The sequence below is a fragment of the Saccoglossus kowalevskii genome, chromosome 22 (genome assembly GCF_978046115.1).
Source record: "Saccoglossus kowalevskii chromosome 22, keSacKowa6.1, whole genome shotgun sequence".
In the NCBI taxonomy this organism is placed as follows: domain Eukaryota; kingdom Metazoa; phylum Hemichordata; class Enteropneusta; family Harrimaniidae; genus Saccoglossus; species Saccoglossus kowalevskii.
This window is the reverse complement of record NC_140662.1, coordinates 10,690,232-10,708,710: the sequence shown is the minus strand read 5'-3', so window position 1 is coordinate 10,708,710 and position 18,479 is coordinate 10,690,232. Positions and strand designations below refer to the sequence as shown.

The window sequence follows — 18,479 nt, the reverse complement described above, 5'->3', positions numbered from 1 at the left end:
AAGATACCATAATTGTCAGAAGTGATTGATTTCAGGAACATTAGTTCAACTTTGATTTTAACAACCTCCCCTCCATAAAAGGCTGTAGTCATCGCAACAGATTGCATATAGGGAGCGAGGACAATAAATTGTTTTAACTTTTAATGTCAGATGATGATGTCAGATTTACTGTAAGTTTACAAAATGTGACAATCAAGGTGACAAAACAGTGATAGTTATAAAATCAATAAAAATCACTTACTAAAGTTTGGAATTCAATACTGTCCTCATAGACATCTTTTTCAAGAGGTCGAAATGTAACTGGCAACGTGTAACTGGTTCCTGCACTCAAAACTATCGGTTGTGGATACAACGTGGTGAAAAAACGTGATGTTGGAGAGCTGACAATATAAAAATGAAAAAAGGTATGTTGATAATTTTGCTTTTCAACTATGCAATGTACAATTGTTAAGTTTTTTGAAAAATAACTATAAACAAAATCTGAAATATCTAATCATTTAATTGAATAAAACAGGGTGCTTATCCCCAATGAAAACCCTGATGAAAACGGTTTGTTGAGAACCCTGATAAAAAAAATACATTATTCATTCATTGTATTGATTCAAGCAATTTAACGTGGATGGATATTTCCACCAATCAGATCAAAGGATACCAATGTTATAAATATAAGAAACACAAACAGAGCAAATATACAAATTGTGTGATGCATCAGAAATTGGTGACGAAAAGCATTACATAATGCAATGCACTAATGCTAAATTGTTTTGTACAGAGTACACTTATTTGACAAAATTACCTTTCCAGAATTTGAAAAACTTAATGAAGAATGTTAGTTCATATATTTATTAAGTGCTTTAGACACTTATTTTAGTATACCTTTTGCCAAATATGTATATTCTATATTGAAAGTATCGTAGTTATAGTTCTGTTTAGTGACCATACTGCTGTATGAACCATATATAGTGTTGTGTCAATAAATTATTATTATAATCAAGCATGTAGATTGGGATGTGAACGTTATAATTCCGAATGAAAGTTAGAACACATGAAACTGCCTAAAACTAAACTTACTCTATTGCTCAATTTGAAGCAAAAGTGACATTGATTATGTGTCAATTTCATTATTGGATTCTATACTAACTCTTATCAGTGGGGAGACCAAATTAACATATGCTCACCAAGAGCAGCCAAGAATAAACATGACTGCAACTGTAGTCATGTTGGAAGCTGATTATAGAATGACAAGTGACCTTAGTGCCTTGCTACCTCAAAACTCTGCATGGGAGACGGTCACACCTATCATTCTAGAACCCATACTGAGAAAAAGGAGTGGCGAGACCTTTGGAAAAATAGCCAAAAAAATTCCAGCACATTTATTTTAAAATTGTATTCTAACAAAACGATGAACCTATTCACCTATGATGGTAATAATATAAGTGTACTGTTTCAAATACAAATATCATTGAAACGTACCTATATTTTATTTTCTGTGTTTTAACATTGACGTTTTTCAAAATAATATTTTTAGTATATTCTGCACCAGGCTCCCATCCTTTCCAGGTAACTCCTTCAACAACCTCAATTCCACAGCGTTTCACTCGCTGAATCTGAGGGCGGTTTGCCACAGCAGACGGCATTTTTTTGAAAATCTTAATTGGAAAGCTGAAAGAAAATGAAAAATTAATCATGATATAAAAGCAATTTAATTTGTAGCAATATTACAATATGCACATTTAAATTTTTCATTAGGTGTTCATTATGTTACGTGTATACTATACAAATGTATGCTAATCACTTTAGTGATGCAAAGACTTAACCCACTAGATTTTGATGGATATAGCTAACACAATCAATTTGAAAGTGCCAAGTTTGGTAAGACCATGGACCTACAAATCCATAGGACCACGGTAAAATCGATTTTGCATAAATGGAGCGTTCCAGCGTTTATGATGGAAAATAAAAATACATGTACCGTAGTTATCATAATGTTTATTTTTTGGAAAATAAGAAACCTAATACTAATAACCGTACATCGTATTTTGCAATTCCTAGTTGTCGAATTAAATTACAGAGCCATTTTTCTTATCATTAGTCATGCACATATCATGTGTAAAAAAAAATATTCACACTGACTGAATGGGCTCTGATGGTTGACACAGATTATTAAAGCATGGAGCTAAAAGGAATCTGTTTTTTTTAGTTCCATCAAAAGTATTGGATAGTTCTCGAGGCATATGCACCGAGATTGTTGAGCAAAAGTATGTTATTTCCAACTATTAAACTATAGTTATCAATATTATGCTTGTTTACTTGTTATTTTGTGGAGCTGGGTTGACCCGCGAGCTCGGCAACCGATCTTAAACGTAGCTGTCAGTCCGAAATCGCACAACTATATGTCACTATTCAATTTCAGTACATCATGTATACATACTGAAGATACTTCCCAAGTACTACAATACCTTAGATATTAATTTTCAGGCTTTTCTCCTGCTTTTCTCTTAAATTTCATCGCAATCGGTCACAACATCCGCCATATTGGACCAACAAAATGGCGCTGTTGCTATGTTTTGGAGAGAGGCACGATGGGAATAATTTCCTTCAGTTTAATTAGGAAGAGAATAGCAGAACGAAAACAAATATCGTATCTAATACGATATATATACATGAAATAGTAAATCTTCATTTAAAATTTAATAGATACCAAAGTATTTGCGATTTTTTATGAAATCTCGAATTTCCCCGCGAGTTAGTTGACCTGTTGATGACCTTTGAGGCTTCGAAGGAAAAACAACATTTGCATGTTTGACATCGACAGCTCCCATGCCGTAAATTTAACTGGTAAGATGTTCACTATGTTTCATGATTGCACAGTTCCTGGCTATATATCGGTTTCAAGGCTTAGAAAAGGGCTACAAATCTGGGTGTTAGTACTTAAACTATTGCACACGCGAGATTTAAGGTGGTGGTCAGCGTCGTGGTTTTGCATTTGACAGTTTGGCACTTGGGTGAAGCCGAGAATTAATTCGTCCGCGAAACCAGGGATCATCCCACGCGATCATCTCATGCCAGACGAAATAACCTACCGGCGTTAAAAAAAAAAGAAATTAAGTCTTCAGATATTAATGATATAGATTAATTTCGTGCTACTTAAATAAAATAACATGATCATCATCATCCGACGAATCCAAAATTATTATTTTAGGTCTGGTGTTGGTATGCATGTTTTGATTATATAGCTGAATGAACTATGTTGTGAATGTGCACAGTAACTGTAAAATCCATTCAGGTGTCTTTGAAACCAAGACAATTAATCTTTCCCTCTCCCCTTAGTCTTCGAAGAAGAAAAAAAACATGTGTATTATATCTGAATCTTATTTACCCATCTACAGCGCCAGGAATTACTCTCGGCTGCGTTTGAAGCTTCCGCATTCATTGCATATCTCTGGGAGTGACTTGACTGGAGAATCAAGATCATTAAACATTCAAACGAGTAAAGCCAAAAAAGGATATTAACAAATTATTTCAATATTTTACTCTGGTTCATGACTTGCCCCACATGTACGTGATACAACTTTAAAGGAGTACATTCAATTGAGAGGTAAGCTTTTGAAACTTCTGCATTATTTTGGCCCCCACAGATCACATGCTTGTAAGAAGTATTTGGATGTATTAAGATTGGAAGTAATATTTCATTCATGTTTCACTTGTCAAGTGAATAATTAATTAAGTAAACCCATAAACCTGCTTTCTATGTCCTATCATAAAACTGGTGGTGCCAGCAACCACATACAATGGATTAAACTCAGGTGTGTCTCATTGTCATCATCAATAACACTTTTATGCAAAGCAGGTAATTAATCTCAACAGAGATGGTCATTGAACTTTGACCTCTTTTGAAGTACCCACATGGGGGTAGGGGGGATTGGCCTGAGAGGGCGCCATCCAATCTTGATGAACTGTTTCAAAGTCAGTCGTCAAATCAACAACGTCCCTTTTACAAACAGATGAAATCATTTCAGTGATTTCTTTACAGAATAATCAACAACGAATTTAAAAACATTAAGTAGAATTTTATAGGCACTAAAATTGTGTCCATTTCAAAACAATTCAATCGACAATCAGTTTGGCACCACTAATTTCTTGCAGAAGTTCTATGCATTCAAAACTACTCAATTATGTAACTTGTCACGTATTGAAGAACAATTTTGAGCAATAGTACTTGAGTGAAATATAAACGTGATCTGCATTCTCTATGAAACTTGCTATGATCATGTTTAAAGAAATAAAACTGTGGTTACTTTCAACAGTTTGCTGGCTTTGCCTCACGTGTCACAAAAAAACACTTTTACATCAGTTTTGGGATTATGTATTACAGCTCGTAACGATAGAATCAGTCACTTTCTAACTACATGTACCATGTTGGCTATGGGAAATAGTTTGTTGGCAAAGAAAAGACAATGTTTTTATTGCTCATGAATAATAATTTATGCAAATTAGGTGTTTTTTTCATATTGGTGCATGCCACTTTGATTTGTAAATTTGACTTTAAATGGCCAACTGGCAACCATTTTGTTTTTGACAAATTCTGTTTTAGACATGTATCTTGTACACGTATATGTTTGAGCAATTCAATTCATACTTAAAAAGTACATATGTACATACAATAATTTTGTCATCCGATCAAAGATGGCCGACTGCTAACAATTACTGTAAGTTGTTAAAAAAACACTTAAAATCAGGTATTTTGACATGTCCACACCTAACCTTCGGCATGCTAATTTACTTCAAACTTAGTGGAAGGAAGTAACCATTACTGGAGACTGATGCATATCACAGACTTGTAAAGTCTGCAGATTATACATTTTACCATGTTTTTTTTCTTTGTAGTGAAACAATCACTTTTACATATTTTGTTTTATACTAGTAATCACATGGTAGTGATATTGCATGTGCAAGTTATAAAAGTAAGATATTCGAGGGGCTGCTTCTGGGATGCTAGCTTAGAGTTAACTGGGAGATGAGAAAACAATAGCTGTAATATTTACCAGTATTGTTAATCTTCAAGTATAAATACCAGCACACTTCCAAGTGTCATCTAGCCTTTGAAATAATCTATCACGAATCAAATTGCAGATTTTACTAGGTCATATGAACAATGTTTTTGTTAGGGAGCCATCTATAGTTGGGATTTGCTTCTCTTTATTCAGCTATGCCATACTCTGTAGTGTTTAACGCTTTGTGTTGTATTTTTGAAAAGATTTTCCTAATGCATTGCGAGAAATTCAGAAAAAAGCAAATTCCAGGGGACTGCTCTGAGTCAGCGATGGAAAATTAATTTTTGATTATGATGAAACAAACAACTTTCACCAATTGCCGAGAGAAATTTTAAACCAAATATTATCCTGATAAAACGATCATTGTTTTAAAATATGTCATCGTGATCATGTACAGAAAGGTAATAATTAAATTTAAACATTAAAAAATATGTTGTTACTATTTTTATTTGCTGTAATGTAACCAAATATTTCTTTTTGGGCAGAATTACAATGAAGAAGTAAAAAAAAATTATTCAAATATCATTATCTTGATATCCAAGATAAAAATTTCAATGTTTCATGCAACATGGTTTCGGGTAGTGAGATAAGTTTGCGGTCATCTAGTTTCGATAATGAAACTGAAAAATATTGTGATCTGTCATAATATTATTTTTTTCCGGTTTGCCAAGTGGTAATTGATTTTTAATTGACTTCAAAGGAAAACAGCACAAAATCAACTATAAGACAATCCTGAACAACCAATTGTATACATGTTGCACATGTAGGGACAATCTTGTTAATCACTGTTAAGGAGAATCTCAACAACCACCCAAAAGTACAGTTTTCTGAGAGTTTTCCCCCTTTGTTTTCACCGTGATGGTTGCCAGGTCTTTCTTTTTCATGATGAACTTTGTTTAAAATCAAGAATTCTTATTTTTTTAATGTCAGAATTGAATTCTAATTGACAATATGTATATATGTAAATCATGTATATTTGTTCAATTGCGCCCTCATTTGTCTTTTTATATTTAACTGATGAATTTGACTGACGCAAACATAGTTGTACATCTCCATTGCAGATATGCTGAGAGAACAAATCTATCTGTATAGTACCGGTACATATAGTTGATCGGGACTGCCACATTCATTCTTAGATTACACTCGTTCAATTTGTAGGGAACTTCAATTTTTAATTTCAATCGATGGCTTTGTCCCTTCCTCTCAGGTAGTGAATTTTATACGTAACTTCATCTCAATCAATTACATCCGTTTACTGCTTTGTCAGTGTATAAAAAATTCACCCGCGGGCTTGTAAGCCAAAGTGCGCTTTTGTCATCGGATTTCTAGCAATTCATCTTTGCAGTCTTACGATGTAAGGTTTTTTATTTGAAGAAACCACAGACCTTCGACGGCAGGTGTTAAAATTTGTGGAATGGAATCTGAGCATTTCCTAATCGATAAATTCATTCAATTTCGCACTTACATAAAACATCATTATAAAACATTTTTATGCTGTAACGAAATTTGCATGTGTCTTCAGGTGTTGTCAATTGTGATACAACTATTAATTTGTCCAAGTGAGAAAACATTTTTGAAAAGCGGCTATTGATGCGATTGATTTCCAATATACTTGCATAACCCCTATTTATATTAACATTTCAAAATTGCCAGCATCTATTGAAATTTCAAATTATTACGCTTCCTGTGAAAGCATAACACAGAAGTGACAATAAGATTGATGCAGTGTGATAATCATTAGAAATATGAGACAAAGTACTCGAAGATGTTTGTTTTCAATTCAATACAATCTATGGAGTATAACCGAAGAAAGCTTTTTTTTATATCTAGGTTGACCGATTCATGTGACTGTAATATCAGTTATATTACATACCGGTACATGTGTACCAGGGTACTATATTTTTAGACTGTTTACGCCATGTACTGTAGCCAGCCTATTATTGTTAATGTGTGTGTACAAACCATTTTGAGTCTAATTTCAATGGAATTTAATATAAAGTTAATATAAAATTGATTAACAATGAAGTTCCCCTTAGGGAAACCACACTCTTACTTTTAATGGTTTTTGGTAAAAACTTCAAATTTATTGATACAGGTTGAATTTAGTTTAAAAAGGATGATGTAACTGGCCTCCATTACCAATATGATGGGATGATTGCATTATTTATTAGTATATGTATTATATATATCTATATATATATATATATATATATATATATATATATATATATATATATATATATATATATATGTATGTATTATTGAAGATTGCAGGTCTTGCGCTAAAGTCGACTTTTGTCACTTAAACCTCTTTTTCTAATGATTTTGACAGAGAGATGTTGCCAATGGAAAATTATATTTTCTTGGTTTAAAATTAACCCAGAAATTGACAAATAATAAATATGTGCAAAATGTCGCATCAACATTTTGGCAGGAAAAATTATGCATTGTGTTCAACAAATTATTAAAATATGTTGATTATAATTGGTTAAATATAGAAATGTTTAAAACATTGTATAGACCTGTTTGATTGAAAAAAAAAAAATCACCTGTTTCAAAGAAAAGTCCAGAAATTGGAATAAATTATTGAAAAATTTTGCACCTAGTACCCTGATGTTGGATTGCTTGAAAGAAAAAGAAGTTATGATTGGTGCATATTTTCAATTTTCATTATAATTGCCCAATGGGGAAAGCTCTAACAGCCAAATTTTGAGTAAATTTTCAGTTTTTACTCAACAAATTTAGCTATTTTTGTCCCAAGCTTTTGAAGGAAAGTGCTCTATAAACAGGAATATTTTGTGAATTTGTGATAAAAAGAGGGAACTGGCAGTGAAAATGCTAAAAGGAGAACAATAATATACTGCAGCAATTTATAAGATACTGTACGGGGTGTGACATGTGTTGAAGATCTCGCATGAATTGCAACATAATGACAAAATTACAGTACATTACTAGTAATTACAAATAAGGGGTTCTGTAAAAGATCTGGTTAGTGTCCCTCTCATGCTGTTTCTTTTAGTCTCGTTACCAATTCACATAGCGTGCATTACCAACATTTTTCGTTTTTTTATTGCAGCCATATTCTCAAATCTGTTTACGCACTTAAACATTTCCAACATCAATTCCATTCTGTGCTGCCATTGGTGAAAATACATTCAATTGACACATACATAGAATTTTGTGAGATCTCACGAGTTCTGGCAAGATCTTCCTCTAATATCACCATGGTTAAATATTAAACTTGTCTTATATATTTTTGTTTTAATAGACACATGAATTAAATATATTTGCTCAAGGCTTCCTCGTTTCATATGCGCATAAACTTTTATAGCAGTGGTTGATGGGGCAGCAATATTTAATGTGTACTTAGATGAAAAACTGTTCAATGACAAAACAATGTACTGTAAAACTCTTCTTTTTATGTAGCATATTCTTTTAGCGATTTAGCTAATCTGTAATTTTGCCTATATAGTTAAATTATAGTTATAGTTATAATGAGGTTGTTTGGACTTGGACTAAATTGTTCAAAACTCTGAATTTTTTAACGAAAATTGCATGTACCGTAATATCTGTATTACAAGCCGCATCTCTAATATAAGTTGCATGCATTCTTTTTGAATAATTGAGAACCAAAAATTCACTATTTCTCATACGTGTGGATGCTCTAATAGAAGCCACATCCCCTGTGTTGCATTGTGCCATTTTAATAGAAGCTGCAGCTTTTAATACAGATTTTACAGTATCTGTTTTAAAGTGTTTTACAGTCCTCTAAATCTGTCTGTGCACACTCACAAATTGTATTGTGAAATATACTCAAACTTTGACTGGCATATGGTCAATTTCTATCCCCTATCATAAAATATACCCACTTAATATTTTTACGTATTTTCTCTTTTATTCAAGACACATAACTAATGGGAATTTGTATCAATTTTGTCCAAAATTAACAAAGAAATTGTGGAAAAATGCATAAAAATGTGCATAAATACATGTAATTTTATTTAAATTAAAAAAAGTTCCAATTTGCGATTTTGTGTCATTTAATTGTAGAACTCAGTATGTACATCAAAAATTAAAATTGTTGGCTGGTCATCACGCTGGTCGTGAACGGTCTGCAAAGAGAGCCACTTATACCATTGTGTCATGTTACACATATGTAAACTTTAACCGATATACTGTAAAATACTTTATTTTCGCTTGGAATTAATGTTCGCTGCAAGAATGATTCAGTGAAAATAAAAGCCAGCGAACAAGCCTTTTTTCCTATATTTTACATTCAACTCATCAAAAGTCAGTGAAAATAAGTTCCATACAAAACACCCATAATGCAGCTAAAATAAAGTATTTTACAGTAAATACTTGCAAACTCAAAATTTCATGCAAGTCACAAGAACGTCAGAAAAATGTTCTCAATGGAGGAAAATTAAAGCTATTTACAGTATTTTATGCTTTGTGAAACTATTATAGTGAAAATATGATACATTTCATATCCGTTTGCTGTCGGGAATCGGCAATAAAAAAAACATTCAACCGATGACATTTTCAAAATGAGTATATTCGTATCCTACAACAGTCGTTTATTTCCCAGTAGAGGTGCTGTCTTTATGTATTTCATATCATAGTACATGATTTACTTGCGTAGATTTGGTGACACTTTGTGAAATTTGCAACGCCTGTTGTCTCTGAACAATCAGTGTTATATATTGAAGGGTTATTCTCAAAAGATGTCATTTCATTTATTTTTTTATTTTTTTGTTTTCACACAAAGATGATTAATATGGAGTAGATTGATGGAAAAAATATGTTTTGTCGGTTTTATGGCATTTTACGATTGTTGCCTATGGCAGAGAAATATCTCAGATCTGTATGAGTGATATACATGCGCAGTAATTTAGAACAAGTTGATATCAAGTAGTTTTTAAAAAAAAATTCATTGAAAAAAAAATAGAAATAAAATAAAATGAATGTTTCACACGTATCAATGGATTAAAGAAAATGATCAGTGTAATGGTCATAATGCTCTTACCGGTAAATACTATTTAATGTAATGTTTTTATAATTGCATTTTTTGACACTTTCCAAAACTCAGGTTTTTGAAATAATGTAGGACAACAAAAAAGTATTCTGTCATTCACAATAATTAATTTTAATTTTAAATATATGATAATATCTCTCCTATAGGAGTGCAAATTATTGCAAAATGAATAAATTCTGGGTATTTATGAGTAGGCTTCTACCCTAATTAATTTGTTGGCTATTCTCAACAGTAAATCGGCAAGCAGTCGTGTGGGACTCCGTAGAAAAACGAATTTGATGCCATGCCAAGGAAAGGTTGGGGGGAATTGGAAATTCCTCAAATTCAAAACACAAACTCACTTTGGTGAAATATATGTATCTATTAAAAACATTTAGATTCATCATATTTCAAATAATTATCAAAAAAAAAAAAATTGTCTAGTCTTTGAATCAGCTCTGCTGTAACATTTAAAAATGTGAACAGTCAGTGATGTCACGGTCTCAAATTGTATCCAAGAGCCAATCAAATTTGCAGACAGAATATTACAAGGCTTGATATCATTGTGATAGATTAATCCACCCTTGACTCTCAGCTATTATTAAAAGATATTTCACATGAACATTTTTGATGTACAAAAACTGAGATACTATACTAATTTTTTGTATAGCTCAATAATGTCATGTTTTTGCCCACCTACGTATGCCAGGGAGGTATTTGTCGGCATTTCCTGACATAAAGTAGAAATCTTCCCAATGTTCCATTGATGAGAATAATCCCAACTTGTATTAGCCGGGAATCAGACCTAATCTTATGCTGCTGTGTCGGCGCACGCTTCTACTGGGAAGGATATTGATTAAAAGTGGTTGAGAAAAGGTGGCCATCCAAATAAAATTTACTGTTTGATTCACTCGTCATCTTTGAGAAAACATACAGCAGACGTGTGAGGAGATCAATAAATACTTTGCTCATCCAACAGCATACAAAAACTGAAATCTGTAAAAATGATTTTTTCAATCTTGTGAAATCCCCATCCTCACATACAAATGTTTTCTGATAATAAATGTGTATGTAGTCATCAGAAACCATTTTAGGCAGCACATCAAACAGTCTGCGCTCAACGATAAACTTAGTTTTGAAGAGCACTGTCAGAACTAACACATTTTGGTATAAAATCCATATTGTCCATACCTGTTGCATTTCAGTGAAAATCGATTTATCAATTCATGACCCTATATTGCAATTACAAATTGCAAATTTCTTTCAAATACAGTGTCTTATGATATACCAGTACACGTACTTATGTAACTCAACAAGTTACTGTGACAGTTTACATTCACTTTCAATTCTACGGTGCCATTTATCCAATAACTAATTTTTATCAGTGCACATTGTTATATATATTTTTCAAAATGCAGTTTTCAATATTATCTCCAGGCCCTTCATTCAAGAATTGTTTGTCGTTGTGGCACATTCTTTACAATTCTATGCATTATGTATTCCAATATACTTGATTGAAGGTGGATTTTGTGATGAAAGCACAGCAATTTTTACTGATAAATTTTCTTGGAAGGAACACTGTTAAAATCACTTTATTTTTTAGTCAGAGACAAATTTTTGCAAATTTTTGTGTGTCAATAAAATGAATTCCATATTCCTGAAATAGTGAAAATTTCTAGCAGTGAAAATTAAATAATTTACAGTCTATTTCCTGAGAAGACAAACATAATATAACAATCAATTTAAATGTTAAACAGAGAAAGTGGCAACCATGTTGTCCACCCACGTACATCATACCTGTATTTAATACTCTTAGCCGGAAACTGACATTTAAAAAACGTAATATCCATCTCCGCTGGTCTGATCAGATGAGCTTTGGTGCTGTTGCTTAGCAACCGCATCACATCAAGCTTCAGGCTTATTACTTGTAATGATTGCTGAAGTTTTTGTGTAAAAAAAAAAATAATCACGGTCGTGTGATTTTCGGTTTTGTTATTGTCGCTGATAAATCCGTGGCCTGATCAGTGGTGACATTATTGCTCTGTGATCCGAGAAACGTCTTGAGGGAGATAACATTAAAAAGTGAAAGACACTCAGAAGGTGTTTTTTTTTCAAAGGATTGCTCACTGAATAAATCCCCACTGGACAACATAGTCTTGGCGCTATTGAAATCTACCACCTTTGCAAATAGCATGACACTGTACATGTATCTACTCTGTTAGAAGCACATCTCCAATAAAAGCACATATTGACAAAGAAATTGTAAACTGGATCATTAAAAAAACGACGTTTTTAAACATCAGCTCACCAAGTCATTTATACATAAATGAATTTGATTCAAATAGTGCAAAAACGGTATTAGTGTGTTACTGTGAACATTTAGTTTTTAAGGCGTTTGCAGTATTTCTCAAAAAAAACACATAAAGTCTCGTATTTTTTGCACACTGTTCGAATTTTTAGCTCCCGTGAAACGGAGCTTATGTGGTTCTGGTGTCTGTGACTAAAATTTGTTGCACTGATAACTCAATATCTACAATTTCAATTCAAATAAAATTTGGCACACAGCTAATATATGATGAGTAGATGTGCTGATTAGATTTTGGTGCAATTCCATACATATTAATTAGTCAATTATTGCTTTATTTAATTTATAACTTAGAGTCTTTAAAGTTTCTTATCAAATATTTGACTAGGGTGAGTAGCCTAATTTGCATATTGCAATAACATATTCTGTCGCAAAAAAAAATTGGTAATATTTCATTGGAATGTCTGCAAATTTGCAAATTTTAGTATATAATGATTTATTATATCATGATGGATGTTATTTGAGCAGATACAGCGACTAAAAACATCAAATGTATGCGAGTATGGGGAGTACAGAATCAAAGACAGATGCCGTACAACTTTCTGCCAATCTTGATTCGTAAATGTGCTGGTTACATGTACAGTGTTCTCCTCTGCCGTGCAACTTTCGTTTCGCCCGCGATTCTGCAGTGTTCTCATCAAGTCTTTTATAGGTATCTGGTCCGATACTGTTCTTTCTTTCCACGATACTGTTTCCCTCAAGCTGGGCCGTTTCCAGGCATTTTGCAAGAAATTTATATAATAATCACAGTGATCACTACTATTGGGTTCAAAAATTATTTATGATCATTCAAAATATAGTGGCCATGGCTGTCGGTTCAACCCAGTACTGACTTTCACCGCTATTGCGACACCACAAGCAGAGAAAAGGAAAGCTGAATCCCCACGTCTACACTTAGTCCATGTATAAGGCAGACACCCGACAGCAACAGCAAGGAAGTTTGTCAGTTTTACTCAAGATATAAATTTTCTATTTTACGCATTGGAGCTACACAACGTGATCTAATTTGTAAACAATGTCTTTGCACACGACTCCCAGTGTCTTCTTCTCGAGCATACAGTAATGTTTTACATTTGTTTTCGCATGGTTTCCATCTTACTCAAATAAAACGAAGCAGTTGATTCTTATTTTACTTAGTGTTTATTCTTGTTTGATATTTTTAAACAAAAATGCACTCATTAAACAAATAGTAAATATGCAAGTTTTTTGTTTTTGTCGAACGAGGACAAGGAAGACAAAATGGCGGTAGTTTTGTGTAGGGTCAATCGCGATCTTCGGTTTGTATCAAAAACACGTCTCACAAATGAAATTTTTTTTTTTTTGAGCGATAATTTTATAGCAATTAAACAAATTTCAATCGTTGGCGTATGTAAGGGCTGGATCACTTACTTTCAAGGGCTCAAAGTCCGGACCAACATTAAACTACGATGTTTTTATTTATCTGTTCTAGGTATGTTGTACAGACTTTTTAGTTGTACTATTTTGATGGAGGAGGGGTACAGGGGGTTAGGATTAGAGTTATGGGTAAGGGGGCGCGAAGGAACTCTTACTGAATTTGTTTGCAGTGACGGGGCCTTCAAGATACAGAGTCATAATGATGTTCAAGACCTATAGCCAATGAAAACATTATGCTCATTTTGGCCAAAATTGCCCCTAAAAAAACTTCAAGTAGATACTGAAAGCTAACAGAAGAGCTGATTAATGTTAAATGCCAATGTCATTTCCCAGATTATATATTTATCAAATAGGCTTCTAGGATGTCAATTTCCATTGAAAACTAAAACTGATTCCTGTTTAAAGTGCATAACGTGTACAACACTGTCAATGTGGATTATCTTTTAGCCCGGCACTGTGATCAATAAACTGGCCATACAAAGATAGATACATGTACATGTGCTGTACAATACATGTTGATAGTCATTCCATGGAAATGTCTGTTAGTTTTTTTTTCCACTGCAACCTCACATTATTATTGTCAATTTTTTTAAAACCAATGTTCATTAAACTTTAATACCAAGGGTAATTATCTGTTTAAAATGACTGGTATATTAGTAATATTAACAATTAACTGTATTAATCCACCAGGACCTTGGTATGGTTTAATCAGGGATGTTCATAAACATAAAAATGAGTTTAATTCAGTCTTGGTTCTGAGGGTAATTATTTGTTAAAAATGACCAGTATATTAATAATATTAACAATTAACTGTATTAATCCACCAGGACCTGGGTATGGTTTGATCAGGGATGTTCATAAACATAGAAATGAGTTTAATTCAGTCTTGGTTCTGAGGGTAATTATCTGTTAAAAATGACCAGTATATTAATAATATTAACAATTAACTGTATTAATCCACCAGGAACTGGGTATGGTTTAATCAGGGATGTTCATAAACATAAAAATGAGTTTAATTCAATCTTGGTTCTGAGGGTAATTATCTGTTAAAGATAACCAGTATATTAGTAATATTAACAATTAACTGTATTAATCCACCAGGACCTTGGTATGGTTTAATCAGGGATGTTCATAAACATAAAAATGAGTTTAATTCAGTCTTGGTTCTGAGGGTAATTATCTGTTAAAAATGACCAGTATATTAATAATATTAACAATTAACTGTATTAATCCACCAGGACCTTGGTATGGTTTAATCAGGGATGTTCATAAACAAAAAAATTAGTTTAATTCATTCTTGGTTACTTTGCTACAAAATAAAAAAAAAATTGACCAATTTAGCGATACTTATTGGAGTGTTACTAAGGCAGTTCCAAGCTAGCATGATGACTGTGCTTTTTACTAAGAGTTTTCAATTCGTGCAATGTCAGTTAGTCGGCAATTAAATAGCTGCCCAGAAATCTTGATAAGATTATTTTCATCAAATCAAAGACTATAAAATTAAGCTTGATCGTATTATCCATTTGACAGATTCCCTGGTGCCTGAGGAAGGATATCATAAACATGGATAGTTTTAGTTGGATTTTCCAAGCAATGAAAAAAATTGTTTTATCCGCAAGTGAAATCGCATCAATCATTCCCTGTGTATACTTCTGGACTTCTGTAATAGACTTCATGCATGACCCCCCTCCAAAAGGTCACACATCCTGGTACTTTACAGGGTACTAATTTACTATAAATAAGAATTTCTTGACTATATTTCCATATAAATACTGTGGAATACTTTTTTTTTGCTGGAATTAATTTTCGCTGAAAAGGCTTTTTGGACGTTTTGTATAGAATTTAGTTTTTGATTTTTGATGAGTTTAATGTGAAATGCAGGGTTACCCATACACACAGTGTTAGTCTGTGTGTCTTTCCCTCAATCATGGCTATTTCACATGGAACATAGATCCCATCAAATACCGTGTACTGTAAAGGGGGTAATTATTCACTGGGTTTTAATTTAGCTTATTTCGCTGACTGGAAAAATGCGCTAACTTAAAACACAGTGATCATGTAAAATTTAGCATAGAACACATTATCTAAATGACGAAACCGTGTATTTAAAACCCACTGAATATGCCTGAAATGGTAAATCAGTGAAATTTAAACCCAGTGAAAATTAGTCATTTTACAGTAATCACAGTTCTTATAGTTTGCAATATATATTAGAATATCAATATTATTGTCTTGACAGTTTTGCTCCAAAAATATACATTATCAAGTACTGTAAAGACTGGGTTTTAATTTTGGTATTTTCACTTGTAAGTGAAATTCCGTTAAATGTGACCAAATTTGTGAACTGAAACGGCTCAAAATGCCCATGAAAATGAATAGTTTTATAATATCAGGAAAATGTCATGGTAGGTCAAAGGTCATACTGATTATTGTTAAATTATAAGCAAGGTAAACAAAGTTGGTCAACTTATTTTCAACTGTCACATGAAATTTATAAAAAAAAATTATACAATGTATAAAAATCAGTCGTGTGTAAATGTAATTCTTTCTTAAATTCAGTGTATTTTGTGCATTATATTATTCAGAGTACAGGGCAGAAATTACAGATTACTCTAAGTACATGGGAGAGATTTCATTGTATTATTCAGATGCAAATTTTGAAGAAAAAAAATGTTTTGCATCACGTATAATAAATTACGTCAGGTTTTTGATCACCATCGCTTGGCCAAGTACATCTCTGATGATCACGGTGTTCCCAATGGGACATTACAACAGATCGTACCACTGATAATTTTTAATAAAACGTGAACTTCCATCTTTTAATGACGATGCCATGTTGTTGAGTGGTTGAATGTTCATCGCTACCATATATGGATACCATGAGTGATCTAATGTGTATATTCACCTCTTTGATGGGATTACTGCTCGTCCCTGTGTCAGTACAATCCCGCCAGGCCGACGACGCTCTTGGTAGCATAATTTTGATTGCATCTAAAATTAATTCAACAAGGAAGTTGCATTCTTGGGCATAACTTGGATGTCACAGAGGTATTTTTGACAGATTTACATACTTTTTACAAAGCTCCATTAAAATGACATTCGTTGTGTGCATGAAACTTGCATGTTAAACCTTCTGATGCTAGATTATGCTTGTCAGTATCTATTTTCATCTGAAAAAAAAAAAAAGAACTTTTGAGTTGACAAAAAATAATTGTATTAATGATGAAACCCAGGTTCGTGGGCACTTATATTCAAACCTATATTTCACAGTGAAGATGGCATTTGAACTCCTACATGTTATATACTTTTAGTTAGCTCTGTGTGTGAATTGTGTGAAAATATAGTTTTTTTTCTAAAACTACTGAAGTGTATGTTAGGCTTGTTTGAGTTGAGAAAATAATTTCTATTTGTATTCTAGTAATTCATATTCTTGGAAAAATAATTTTTTTTTTTTCCTACCAAGTATTTTTGCGATAAACATAATAACTGATAAATGAAGAATAATGTGCATTCTCATTTTATTGTCAGTCAGAGAAAAGGTCTGCCCAGCTGTTAAAGTTCTACCGTTCGCTTTGGATTCCTTGCAAACTGTCGGATTTCTGTGAATTGTAAAACTATTTATAAACTGGTCATAAATGTTGGCCATGATTGTTTGAGGCTTGTCCTCTTCAGATTGAACTTAAAATTACAATTGTCCCATTCAAGTCAAGAATTCATGGCATACTCCCCTCATTGCATTCACAGCAAATTAATAATCTGCATCATGTTAATTAAAGCAGCATATACCCTAATTGTCGCATCATGTCATGTTGCAGGTATGATGCGACTTTTACTACACTACTATCCTTTGCTCATTTTGTGCACATGCAATTAGCATCTAGACTGCTTTAAAGTGAGTTTTTATTTAAACGAAAATTTATTTTTCAGCTATGTGCATGTTATGACTGTATTTCATTAAATATGTTTGATTTAAACCTGGCATTTATTGTCTTATTTGATTAAAAATATTATAGTGGATGAATTCAAGATGGCCATTAGACAGCCATTTATTCCTCAGAATAACATTACTATCATCATGTTGTCTTTACTAGAAATCTCTAAATGGCTTTTATGATCAAGGAATATGTAATAACTGTCACATGTTTGATTTGAACCTGATGGCATTTATACAGTGAAATTATTGTCCTATTTGATTAAAAATATTATGGTGAATGAATTCAAAATGGCCATCAGACAGCCATTTATCCCTCAGAATAACATTAATATCATCATGTTGTCTTTACTTAAAATCTATAAATGGTTTTTATGATCGAAGAGTCGGTAATAACTGTCACATGTTTGATTTAAACCCGATGGCATTTATATAGTGAAATTATTGTCCTATTTGATTAAAAATATTATGGTGAATGAATTCAAAATGGCCATCAGACAGCCATTTATCCCTCAGAATAACATTAATATCATCATGTTGTCTTTACTTAAAATCTATAAATGGTTTTTATGATCGAGGAGTCGGTCATAACTGTCGCATGTTTGATTTAAATCCGATTGCATTTATATAGTGAAATTATTGTCCTATTTAATTAAAAATATTATAGTGGATGAATTCAAGATGACCATTAGACAGCCATTTATTTTCAGAATAACATTA

The 18,479-nt window shown here is 32.6% G+C and overlaps 2 protein-coding genes across 3 annotated transcripts in view; one reads left to right on the top strand and one right to left on the bottom strand.

Annotated features, from left to right (window-relative positions):
- LOC100373429 (cilia- and flagella-associated protein 65-like) overlaps nucleotides 1-2,544 on the bottom strand; it is a 28,060-nt gene extending 25,516 nt beyond the window's left edge. Inside the window, exons 1-3 of the mRNA XM_006820487.3 lie at nucleotides 2,460-2,544; nucleotides 1,474-1,662; nucleotides 242-380 (exon numbers count right to left, since the gene is read on the bottom strand). Of these exons, the coding sequence (XP_006820550.2) occupies nucleotides 242-380; nucleotides 1,474-1,637 (303 nt within the window). The 5' untranslated portion in view covers nucleotides 1,638-1,662; nucleotides 2,460-2,544. The remainder of the gene's footprint in view (nucleotides 1-241; nucleotides 381-1,473; nucleotides 1,663-2,459) is intronic.
- A 223-nt stretch (nucleotides 2,545-2,767) lies between these two features.
- Nucleotides 2,768-18,479, top strand: part of LOC102802206 (N-acetylglutamate synthase, mitochondrial-like) — a 62,919-nt gene continuing 47,207 nt past the window's right edge. For both annotated transcript variants that reach the window (XM_085496157.1, XM_085496154.1), the window contains exons 1-2: nucleotides 2,768-2,838; nucleotides 3,390-3,598. The gene's annotated coding sequence lies outside the window, so the exon portion shown is untranslated. The remainder of the gene's footprint in view (nucleotides 2,839-3,389; nucleotides 3,599-18,479) is intronic.